Below are 13,377 nucleotides of genomic sequence, written 5' to 3'. Positions count from 1 at the left end.
TGGATAAATGTTGTGGTGTTTATGGTTTCAAATTGAAGCCTACCTACATTTCTGCTCCCAAAGTTCTCAGTTTATTATTAGTTAACAAATCAGAAATGACAAGTCACTGAGATGGGTAAATAACAAAAAGAAAAATATCAAAACAAAGGAGAGAGAAAAAGGGAAAACATACTAAAAATAAATGACTATGAGCCGGACCAAAGCATTGCAAAGAACTGTCTGTGAGTAATAGAAATCATCCCAGCTGAGCACATCCAGACAGTCAGAGCGCCAGAGAGATCGTCTATCATGGGCAGAACTGTCTTTTTCAAGCACAAATGGAGATGTTGTCAAGGAGGTTGTCAAGCTCTTGTAAGTATTTGAGTCACCAGTGAGTTGTCTGTTGTGCTGAGAGAGTCCGGTCTGGTAGGATGGTAGTTGAGTTACTCATGAAAACCCAAGCAGCCATTAATCAACCATTAATTGGTGCCGCAGTGACATCTACACCAGAAAGTGCCCATCTGTTCCCAAAACCCTATCCCTCTATTATTCGGCTTCATACTTTTTATTTCTTTTTATACCAATAGCCCAGTGGATCACTTATATTCTGTGTATTCACTATGTGACACTATGTGTCTTTTATTTGTTTTCTGTCTATATGTATTACTGACATTTTTTTACACACTTTTTCATATCGGCTTGGGTGTATTTTGGTTTTTGAGTTTACAGAAATAGAATTTAATTGGTAGCTATTGCTGGATGCTATGGTATTGTACATTTAATAAAGCAATAAGCCAAATATGGGATTATGTTACAGTGATTTTACAGCAGGTCAGTGGTCAATTTTCGTTCACAAAAACGTTTTACTGTGTGGTGAAGTTATTCTGAAATTGTAGTTTAAGCTACAAGGAACTTGCAAATTCAAGTAGTTAAGATAAACTTGCCATTTACACTTGTGCGTTTTCATTTAAATATGCCGTTTTATGTTATGTTTTTTTTTTAATTATTGTATTATTATCGTTATGAGATATTTTTGCAACACACTGACTACAGAGTAGATATGAATCTATTTACAAAGTCAGTGTTATACTGTATATACAGTTGAAAGAAAAAGGATGTGAACCCTTTGGGCTTACTTGGATTTCTTCATAAATTGGTAATAAAATGTGTTCTGATCTTCATCTAAATCACAACAATAGAGAAACACAGTCTGCTTAAACTAATACCGCACAAACATTATACCTTTTCATGTTTTTATTGAACACAACATGTAAACATTCATAGTGCAGGGTGGAAAAAGTATGTGAACCTTTGGGTTTAATAACTGGTTGACCCTTCTTTGGCAGCAATAACCTCAACCAAACGTTTCCTATAGTTGCAGATCAGACTTGCACAACGGTCAGGAGAAATTTTGGACCATTCCTCTTTACAAAAGTGTTTCAGTTCAGCAATATTCTTGGGATGTCTGGTGTGAATCGCTCTCTTGAGGTCATGCCACAGCATCTCAATCGGGTTGAGGTCAGGACTCTGACTGGGCCACTCCAGAAGGCGTATTTTCTTCTGTTGAAGCCATTCTGTTGTTGATTTACTTCTATGCTTTGGGGTCGTTGTCCTGTTGCATCGTCGATCCTCTGTTAAGCTTCAGTTGGCGGACAGATGGTCTTAAGTTTTCCTGCAAAATGTCTTGATACACTTTGGAATTCATTTTTCCATCGATGACAGTAATCCGTCCAGGGCCTGAGGCAGCAAAGCAGCCCAAACCATGATGCCCTCCACCATATTTCACAGTTGGGATGAGGTTTTGATGTTGTTGTGCTGTGCCTTTTGTTCTCCACACATAGCGTTGTGTGTTCTTTCCAAACAACTCAATTTTGGTTTCCTCTGTCCACAGAATGTTTTGCCAGTAGTGCTGTGGAACATCCAGGTGCTCTTTTGCAAACTTCAAACATGCTGGAATGTTTTTTTTGGACAGCAGTGGCTTCCTCCGTGGTGTCCTCCCATGAAGTCCATTCTTGTTTAATGTTTTCCTTATTGTAGATTTGACAACAAAAATGTTAGCATGTGCCAGAGATTTCTGTAATTGTTTAGCTGACACTCTAGGATTCTTCTTCACCTCATTGAGCATTCTGCGCTGTGCTCTTGCAGTCATCTTTACAGGACGACCACGCCTAGGGAGTGTAGCAACAGTGCTGAACTTTCTCCATTTGGTGACAATCTGTTTTACCGTGGACACATGGACATCAAGGCTTTTAGATTTATGCAAGTCAACAATTCTTGATCATAGGTCTTCTGAGAGCTCTTTTGTGCGAGACGTGGTTCACATCAGACAACGCTTCTTCAGAACAGCAAACTTAAAACTGGTGTGTGTTTTTTATTGGACAGGCCAGCTTTAATCAACACATCCAATCTCATCACATTGATTGGACCCCAGGTTGGCTGACTCCTGTCTCCAATTAGCTCTTGGAGAAGTCATTAGTCTAGGGTTTCACATACTTTTTCCACCCTGCACTATGAATGTTTACATGTTGTGTTCAATAAAAACATGAAAAGGTATAATCTTTGTGCGGTATTAGTTTTAAGCAGACTGTGTTTCTCTATTGTTGTGACTTAGATGAAGATCAGAACACATTTTATGACCAATTTATGAAGAAATCCAAGTAAGCCCAAAGGGTTCACATACTTTCCACTGTATATGTTAATAAGTGGTTGCTAAGGTGCTCAGGGTCGTTGTAAGGGTGACCCCACTGAAAGTGGCTGTTAGGGTCCTTCCTTTAATGAACAACAAAAAATGTTTTACCCTTTCAATCATCCATCAGATGGTAGATCCCTTAGAAGTGTAGTAGCATAACGCCCGTTTTAAATATACTCCGTTTGTAGTGCGTTTGCGGTGCGTATGAGCAACACGTATACAGTACGGGTCCGTCATGCGCCATTGTGCTTTCACAAATACTTTGTTTGTAGCGTGGTATTGGTCCGCTCCTTCTGTGGGATTTAGTGGGTAACAGTGAGTAATTCCCAATATTTGGATGATTAAACAAAACATAACTATTTAAAATGGTAAAACGCAGTTTATATCATTGTGATTTTCTGTTTTCTGTTTAGTGCGAGTGGTTGATAGATATACAGTTTATAACAGCATCCACCATAAACTTTCATGGTGTATCAAACTTTGAATGAAGTGTAGGACAACACAGAAAAAAAATAAACCTTTTCAGGAAGGTACTATTTAAATTATATTTTATCCGTTCAAAACACTTGATGCTTACGTGAAGTTATATTAGCCAAGCCTATTAAAAGAGTTTCAAAACAACTTACCATCCCTTCCAGTGGCTGAGGACACTACCTCCCATGCCTTTTCATAAGCATTAAGGTCTTTATAAAGACAGTCCTTGGGGTATAAATCATAAATTACTTTGTATTTTTCTAGCTCAATAATTAGAGTTTGGAGTGTCATCCATCGCGCTGCTGTCTTGTACCTTCTACACCACCTGCTTGTCTGCATAGAAGCACCTTCCTCACGCAATATAAACACTGTAGAATATTTGCACTGCAAAACATTTTAATCGGCTTTAATAGCTTAGTTAAACAAATAACATAAGTAAACTTAATTTATATACATTTATGGTGAAATTACTGCCTTTTTGTGTTCATTTTGAGCACGACACGTGTGCTATCGCTTTAAATCAGTCCGTGCTGTACAGCAAAAATAGACTCGATGCGTATACTATCGCTGCACTAATGCACTGCATCTGCAACAGACAGACTGCACCGCATCCTCATGTTGTGTGAATGATCTAATGAATGAATATAAAAAAATATGCACCGCATACGCACTGCACGCGGAGTATGTGTGAAACAGGCGTTACACAGCAGGTAATTTGAGATATCATTCTTGCCAGTAGTATAAACAGTGTTGGATAAGTTACACAGCTAGGTTATGGTTTTGGGTTTGTTAAAATCCCTAATGTTAACTATAAGCAGCAGTATGTTAGTTTTTTTCAGGTCACAATTCTAAATTACCTCAGTTTACACTATAGGCTCATTGAAATTGACAAGATGAAAGCGGCCAAAGAAACGCACCCCACACTATACATTATTCAAATCACATAACGTATTGTGTAATGAATACAAGAAATGAAACATGGTCTTAGTGAGAGAGAAAGCAGAGGGGAGGGGCAGCGAAGCAAGCCACGTATTATTTGGGCAGTGTTAACCGAGTGGCCTAAGGGGGTAGATTGAAGCAAAGCAGAGAACAATTGAAAAACAGAGCGGCCGTCATTTGACTCGACACAGGCGGTATGTGATGTCTCCTTCACTACGGGATCATTGAAGAATGGCCAGCTTGCTTAAACCGCCTTAGATTTGAAGAAAGCTACACAGGAGATCACAAAACTTTTTTTTTTTAAAGATGGACTTTTGCGGCATTATGGACACTGTTATCTAAGGTAATAGACTCTTAGTGGGTATAGGGTATATGGTGTTCAGTTACTAGAATATGATCTTGGATATCCATTTTGTTAATGTGTCTTGCAGGAAATTTGACAATTACAATGTTGATAAGAGTTTATGATAATAATGATATAATGTATTAAAAGTGCCCTTGACTATATAGTGTATGCTAAAGTTTGGCAAAGTTGTAGTTTAAAGAATGATTCAATCTATTCTTTATTATAAGCCATCTTGTTTTGTATAAGTTTTTGTAACGGTTTTAGTATCTGATGTGTACATGTTTTAATTCAAGTTTTGACATGTTCTTAAAACCAAAATATTATCATTAGATTTTTGTTTGTATAAAGTTGATCATTCCTTGCTGCAGTCGCCTTTTATACATAGACAGCTATATATATGTAGACGTTATCGTCAGACGCACAAGCCTGAAGTTAACATCTGGTCTGGGTTTAGTATAATATATATAACTTATAATATAATAACATATTATATATTCAACTTAACTCAATACTAATCTATATTAATATTTTATCGTATAATAATTGTAATAATTAAATTAAAATACTCCGCAGTAATTCTTTGCAGAGATCTACCGGAAATTAAGTTTGTGCCACAAAATGTTGTAGCCGCTGAAACCCTCTGTATATATAGCTCTTTGATGAGCTTACTGACTGTGTGCTTAATATATTCAGGCATACATTTTTTTAAGCTTTAAATGAAAAGTGTGCATTGCATTGTGAAAAAAACTTTATATAAATAAAAATGTAATTTTTATATGATTGTATGCTTGGCAGCATTTCAAAAGAGCCCAGACCAGAGGCATTGATTTTTTGAAAATGTGACATCATCACATGTAGCTATGACATCTGCACATGTACATTGTGTTGAGGACAGATTTGGTAGTAGATTGTGTGTTGATCTCGGGTCAGGAGTTCTTGCGGCTGAACCTGTTGACTGGTGCTTATCCCAGAGCCTCAACGTTTCCACACAGTACTTTTCAGACGTGAGGTAATCTCTGTTTGTCCTGTTCAGAAAACGAAAGAACAACATGACCCATTTATATACACTCTATGGAGTTTAGATTGAGATGTTTGAACATCCATTATTACTCTGAGAGATTTGTGTTAAGTATGTGCTTAAAAGTATTAATCCGACAATATTAACGTTGTAATAAACGGTGGTATAGTTTCTTCAGTTTAAAAGGGAAGTTGACAGACTAATATGTAAATGTGCCCTAAGGTGAGATGGCAAAAATGTAGAAAAAAACTAACAATTAAAATAAATCTCTCGTATGCTATGCTGAAAATAAATATCAATAATATAAAACATAACAGTTTTCTAAATATTGCAATGTCACATCATAGTAAAAAAAGTTTGTCAACTATCCAAAAGCAGTCTCCAGGCATTAAATTAAACTTGCTTTTTTGCTGTTTTTATGGAAGTTTTGGCTTTGGACTACACAGTACATCAAACTCTTTTAAAAAGAAAGAAAAATAATGCTTTACAATACATTCATATTGACAAATACACATAGTCCTGTATCTACCTGTATGTTAAAAAAATTGAGAGTTTGAGTGAGGATGTAAAATGGCTGATAAACCAGAGAAGAACAGATTGGTGGAATATTTTTAGGTGCTAGAAGAGCGTAAAATCTGGGAAAAGCAGCTTTTGTCATCCATCTGTGCCCATGTCCCTGTGCCACTGTAACCCTGTCTGAGGTGTTATGAGAAAACACAAGCATAGTTTGTTGATGTATATTTTTCTTTCTATATGCACTTGCTTTGTATTGCTTTTATGCTTGACTTCAATATTAAAGGCGTTTCTAATGTCAGTCTTTAAGAGAACAGTAGTGCTCATCTCGTAACTGCAGAAGAGGGATTATACACCCACCCCTACACACCTCACGTGGTTGTAAAGACCGGATTTTGACCTCTTTTTTTATGAAGATGAAACGAAATGGAAAATGAGATCTGAGCTGATCACAGCAGAGGTGTGATGTCATCTCTGCCCTGCCCAATGACTGCCTTCTCAAACCATGACAAGCGTCTGTCTGTCACTTATCAGTGTATAACAGGGCTCGGTCGGAGTAAGATGTTTGTTTTGTCGTGTTGAAGTCATGATGGAGGATTAGTTCACCTGGCTGTTTTTTTGGCTGATTCTGGACCCATTTTCTGTACTGTACGTATTGTTGTTCTTGTTTAATCAGAATTTTTAAGTAATATTATTGACAGCATCCAGGACCAAAACTGTGCTTCTTATCGTTGTGATTACTATAACATTATTCAGGCACTTTATAGGAAACATTTAATAGACTTTGTGTTCTATTACTAGACAATGTTCTATTGTTAATGATCAGATCTAGGAAAAAGTATTGACTTTGCCAGTTATAATTTGAGATTCTTTGGTTCTGTTGAATATACAAATCAGGTTTAAATAATGTACTGTTAGGATTACTTTGGGTGTGATTTTAGTTAAGTTTTGCTTTTATATTTGTATGTGTTTGAGGGAGATTAAAGCATGTTGCTGTTACTTTTGTTTATGTATGTAGTTGCCATGGACTAACCTGCTGGGTTTGTCTTCATCAGAGGGTGAAACATTAGATGGTGTTTCATTGATGTCAGTGATGAGTTTGTGTTAATTAAATTGGGGTGAGGTGGCAAACCGAACAGGCTGGTCTGCGTGCAAAGAAATTGAGACATAAAAGAAAAGTTCAATCATAAATGATCAATCTGTAATCATTTACTCAACCTCATGTAATTCATTTGTGAAATGGAAGCAGAATTTGTGTAAATGAAAGATGATTTTTCTTTTTAAGCTTTAGACTTATATGACTTGTGCACTATAGCCCTAAGCATTCTAAAAAATAAAAAAACGATTTTAAACATTGCGTGTCTTCAAGAATCAATGCCACTTAAATAAAAAAATTAAGTTTTAGGGCGGGGGGCACAGTGGCTTAGTGGTTAGCACGTTCGCCTCACACCTCCAGGGTTGGGGGTTCGATTCCCGCATCCGACTTGTGTGTGTGTGGAGTTTGCATGTTCTCCCCGTGCCTCGGGGGTTTCCTCCGGGTACTCCGGTTTCCTCCCCTGGTCCAAAGACATGCATGGTAGGTTGATTGGCATCTCTGGAAAAAATTGTCCGTAGGGTGTGAGTGCGTGAGTGAATGAGTGAGTGTGTGTGCCCTGCGATGGGTTGGCACTCCATCCAGGGTGTATCCTGCCTTGATGCCCGATGACTCCTGAGATAGGCACAGGCTCCCCGTGACCCGAGGTAGTTCGGATAAGCGGTAGAAAATGGAATGGAATGGAAAAAGTTTTAGGGCTGTCAAACGATTGATCAATAAATATACACCATGTCTGTGTACTGTGCATATTCATTTTGTATTTATAAACACATACACATGTATACATATGTTTAAAATATTTTTTTAAATATAATCACAACGATTTGTAAATATAAATGAATGCATCTAAATATTTCCTAAATATACAGTTGTGTTCAAAATTATTCAACCCCCACTGAAATTGATTGTTTTGGTCGGTTTGACATTGATTATGATCATTCAGTCATCCTGCTTACAATTAAATCAAAGAGGCACGTGTAGGTCAGACAAATATAACATAACATTTATAATGAAATAGCCACAAATGTCTTTTCTGAGCTCACATCATTATCAGTTTTATTCAACCCCCAAGTGACATTCAATCTTAGTACTTAGTACAACATCCTTTTACAGTTATAACAGCTTTTAAACGTGAAGCATAGCTTGACACAAGTGTCTTGCAGTGATCTACGGGTATCTTCGCCCATTCATCATGGGCAAAAGCCTCCAGTTCAGTCACATTCTTAGGCTTGCGCACTGCAACTGCTTTCTTTAAGTCCCACCAGAGGTTCTCAATCGGATTTAAGTCTGGTGACTGCGATGGCCACTTCAAAATGTTCCAGCCTTTAATCTGCAACCATGCTCAAGTGGACTTGAAGGTATGCTTGGGATCATTGTCCTGTTGAAAGGTCCAACGTCTTCCAAGCCTCAGGTTTGTGACGGACTGCATCACATTGTCATCCAATATCTCCTGGTACTGAAGAGAATTCATGGTACCTTGCACACGATGAAGCTTCCCAGTACCTGCAGAAGCAAAACAGCCCCAAAGCATGATTGACCCCCCGCCATGCTTCACAGTAGGCAAGGTGTTCTTTTCTTCATAGGCCTTGTTCTTCCTCCTCCAAACATAGCGTTGATCCATGGGCCCAAACAGTTCTAATTTTGTTTCATCAGTCCACAGAACACTATCCCAAAACTTCTGTGGTTTGTCCACATGACATTTGGCATACTGCAGTCGACTCTTCTTATTCTTTAGGGACAGCAAGGGGGGTGCGCCTGGGAGTTCTGGCATGGAGGCCTTCATTACGCAGGGTGCGCCGTATTGTCTGAGCAGAAACTTCAGTACCCACATCTGACAAATCTTTTCTCAGTTCCTCAGCAGTCACACGGGGACTTTTCTCCACTCTACGCTTCAGGTAGCGCACAGCAGTCGAAGTCAGCATCTTCTTTCTGCCACGACCAGGTAGCATTTCAACAGTGCCCTTTCCCTTGAATTTGCGAATGATGCTTCCTATGGTGTCTCTTGGTATGTTTAACATCTTTGCAATCTTCTTATAGCCATTGCCCTTCCTGTGAAGAGTAATCACCTGTTCTCTTGTCTTCCTGGACCATTCTCTTGACCTCACCATGTTTGTAACCACACCAGTAAATGTCTAGAAGGAGTATCACAGTCATTTTAAAGCTGCCTAATTGGTGCTTATTAGGCTTTATTGCTGCTCCCTGATATCCACAGGTGTTTTCAATACCTGATTGAAAACACTTCATTGAACCTCTGTTCTTCAGAGTGGTAGTCTTTAAGGGGTTGAATAATTATGTCAATGAAGAATTCACAAAAGAAACATTAACTACTGTATTACAAAACTAATTGATGTCATTTTAGTTGCATATGGTTCTTTAAGAAGTCCTTGAAGGATTTCATTCTGAATACAATTACAAATGTACACTAAATTCCCTAAAACCATTTACAGCATTGGGGATTGAATAATTTTGAACACAACTGTATATACTTGTTTGTGTATGTGTATATAAATACAAGATGAATATGCACAGTACACAGACATATATTATGTAAACACAAACTTAGTTGTTTGACAGCCCTAATAAGTTTTATTTAGGCCTATATAGCGCTCTACACAATTTTGTTATTCACATACATTTAGGTAATAGTTACTGTAGTAATTATGAATATAATTATGAAGATTATGAACAATAAAGACAGCACAGATAGAATACATGTTATTATACATTATACATTATATTATCTCAGTTTTTCACAATACGACATACATTGATTAAACTTATAATTCTGTGAACTGAAAACATTGTGGGGGCGTGGGACGACATGCCTTTTAAATTCACATTCACAATGAACCTTTTGTAGGCATAATTTATTACGAACACTCGCATTCTCCTTTGCTGTCATTACCTTTTAAGATGCATTGTACTTTTGTTCATCTTCTTTAGGGAAGTAATTCAGAAAATCCATCTTTCTGTCTGTGATATTTAACTATACACACTACAACATTGTAACTTTGTCAAATCACAGTTCTTCTCTCACAACAGACTGGGTTTCTGCCTGTTTAAAGTAGCTTGTGATCCAAGTTTTCTGTGCGGTAATTTGCAGCTAAAATATAAAATATTATGGAAGATGGAAATTCATGAGAACTCCACCTGAACATCCCCTTACCCTGTATCTTTTCTCCGATTGGCTTTAGCTTGTCAGCGATGTCACATTTTACACTGCAGGATTGTGAGTTACAGACAGGTCAAAGTATTAAGCATGCGAAATATTTCACATTGACGATTTGTCTCTTTGCACAAATATGTTGGTGAGTGAAAATAGGGTCTAAAATATAAGGTTGCTTGAGTTGTGCTCGTAAATCATGTGGCAGCTTACACACAGTACTCTAATTTGGCCTAATATCTCTTGTCTAAAATTCCACATCCATATTTAACTCACTCAGCCATCCATTACATAACTTTTGTATAAATTAATTTTGTCCTCCTCAAACTTGTATTGGACAATGTTTAAATTACATTAGACTTCTCCATTTTAGGAGATTACATGTTTATTTGTCATTCACATTGTCATTGGACAATGTTTAAATAAACCTTATAGGTTGCATCAGACTGGTCCATTTTGTTTGTGTTTATTTTTGTCACTGTTGAGTAAACTGATATCCATATTGTTTTGCATGTGTCTAATTTTAAAGACATTAAAAATGTCACCGTATAATTAATATTCTTTTGTGATTATTTAGTACTCTGTTAAAACAATAGTTATATAACATGAATATATATTACATAATTACTGTAAAATAAAACAAAACTCTAAAAATATTATAAAAGCCAACTTCTGTAGTATAAATTGAACTGAAAAAGGTAAACGCTGATCAGAAAGCTTTCACATCAGTTATATAAAATATGTATATATGCAAAAATCCTGATTGGAGTCAGGATGTCAGGTATATAAAGTTGGGGTAAATCTCTTTCAAACGCTCCCTTTTTACACGAATGTATGCTTTTATTCAGGACAGATTAAATGTCTATTTTCAGAACTTGTATTATCCAAATCCGAATCTCAAAGTCAGTTTTGCCGTGTCCTCTCAACACCTCCCTGCTGATCTGTTTCCACAGGAAGATCTGTGTGCACTGTAAGTGTGTACGGGAAGAGCATGTGGTGCGCTCGGTGCCCGGCCAGCTCGAAAAGATGATGATGAAGCTAGTGTCAGACTTCCAAAGGCACTCCATATCTGACGACGACTCGGGATGTGCTTCCGAAGAATACGCCTGGGTGCCGCCTGGTCTCAAGCCTGAACAGGTGAGTTTTCTGGAGACAGAAAGTGTACTGTATAAGTACCATCATGGGCGACATAAAGGGGTGGAAGGTTAGGACGATTCTAAGGGCCCAGGCTGATTTAGGGCCCAGACGAGCAGACCCCCTTTTAATTTTCCTATTTCTTTTTTTCTTTTTTATACATACATTAAATGTGCTAGGGCCCCCTCATGCACTAAATGTGTATTTTGTCCGTTTTGACCATATATTTAATATTTAAAAAACAAATAATGTATTTACTGTTTCAGTCACACCCCTCCCTGCTCCCTCTTACAATGGTTCATTCCACCTGCGCTGTATGAGCTACGATCGCTAGTGACATTATCGCTAGGCCTTCCTAATGCACGAAACTTCGAAGCCTCTAAACACGTCATATCTACTGTGTTCGCCACATGATGATAACTTTGCAAAACAAACAGTAATCTACACACTTAAAAAATTACAAAATCAGTTTGCTGTGTCGTGTGAAGTGACAGTGCTGCTGCTACGATCGATGCTTTTAAACTTGACGTTCTTAATATGAATAAAATGCCCCAGAAAAAAAATATATAAAATTTAATAAGACGTGTCTCTACTGTATCTGATGTTTCCTGATTGAGTAGTTTGACCCAGTTAAAGCTTGTTCATGTAAAGTATATGTCAATATGTGTACATAATGTTCTGTTGTGCTTGCAAAATGTGCATATTCCAATATTTAGCAATAACTGAATTATTACACAATATATATATATATATATATATATATATAGATCACTTCGGATGACGTAAACAACGCTGATCCAAAGCTGGTCCAAAATAACTTTTTTTTAAATTACACAAGGGTTAAACAAAATGCAACTCTCAGAACATTTTTTACCGTATCAAAATGTAAAACTAATATCTTTAAGTTTCAATTATAAATGTGAGATAAAATAAAATATGAAACCGGAACTGCTTCTGGACCGGTGTTTACATCTTGCGAAGTGGTCTATAATCTATAAGTTTTAGGTTGATGCAGATGGCAGAGAGACTTGTGGCAGATGACCAGTAATCCAAAATAATATAAAATATGTATGTTGGTTATATCATTTTCAGTTTTAAAATATATATTTTACAAGCTTGAACCACAATTTCACTGTGAAGTGAAAATGCCCAAATTGGGCCCAAAGCGTCAATATTTTGTGTGGCCACCATTCTCTTCCAGCACTGCCTACCCCTCTTGGTCATGGAGTTAACCAAAGCTTCACATGTTGCACTAGAGTCCTCTTCCACTCCTCCATGACGAAATCACGGAGCTGGTGGATGTTAGAGACCTTGCGCTCCTCCACCTTCCATTTGAGGATGCCCCAAAGATGTTCAATAGGGTTTGGTTCTTCACCTTTACCCTCAGCTTCTTTAGCAAGGCAGTGGTCTTGCTAAAGAACCAAATAAGTTTATCTTGGTTACATCAGACCACAGGACATGGTTCCAGTAATCCATGTCCTTAGTCTGCTTGTTTTCAGCAAACTGTTTGCGGGCTTTCTTGTGCATCGTCTTTAGAAGAGGCTTCCTCCTGGGATGACCGCCATGCAGACCAACTTGATGCAGTGTGCGGCGTATGGTCTGAGGACAGACAGGCTGACCCTCACACTTTCAACCTCTGCAGCAATGCTGGCAGCACTCATACGTCTGTTTCCCAAAGACAACCTCTAGATATGACGCTGAGGACTACACTTAACTTCTTTGGTCGAGCATGGCGAGGCCTGTTCTGAGTGGAACCATTCCTGTAGAACCTCTGTATGGTCTTGGCCACCGTGTTGCAGCTCAGTTTCAGGGTCTTGGCAATCTTCGTAAAGCCTAGGCCTTCTTAATGTAGAGCAGGGGTCTCAAACTCAAATTGACTGGGGGACATTGCTGTGACTGACACCGAATAGGAGGGACATTTTAACATCCAATCACAATAAGAGAGTGCAAGATTTCTGGACAATTTCTTTACTCATTGAGACATTTATCTCATAAACTTTCAATTCCAGTTAATGCAAAACCTTACCCT

The 13,377-nt window shown here is 37.8% G+C and overlaps 1 protein-coding gene across 1 annotated transcript in view; it reads left to right on the top strand.

The window, feature by feature from the left end:
• Positions 1-13,377, top strand: part of prickle3 (prickle homolog 3) — a 31,205-nt gene that overhangs the window by 7,811 nt on the left and 10,017 nt on the right. Inside the window, 1 exon segment of the mRNA XM_056730096.1 lies at positions 11,168-11,351. Within this exon segment, the coding sequence (XP_056586074.1) occupies positions 11,168-11,351 (184 nt within the window).

The sequence above is a fragment of the Triplophysa dalaica genome, chromosome 18 (genome assembly GCF_015846415.1).
Source record: "Triplophysa dalaica isolate WHDGS20190420 chromosome 18, ASM1584641v1, whole genome shotgun sequence".
Lineage (NCBI taxonomy): Eukaryota > Metazoa > Chordata > Actinopteri > Cypriniformes > Nemacheilidae > Triplophysa > Triplophysa dalaica.
This window is presented reverse-complemented; position numbering and strand designations above follow the sequence as displayed.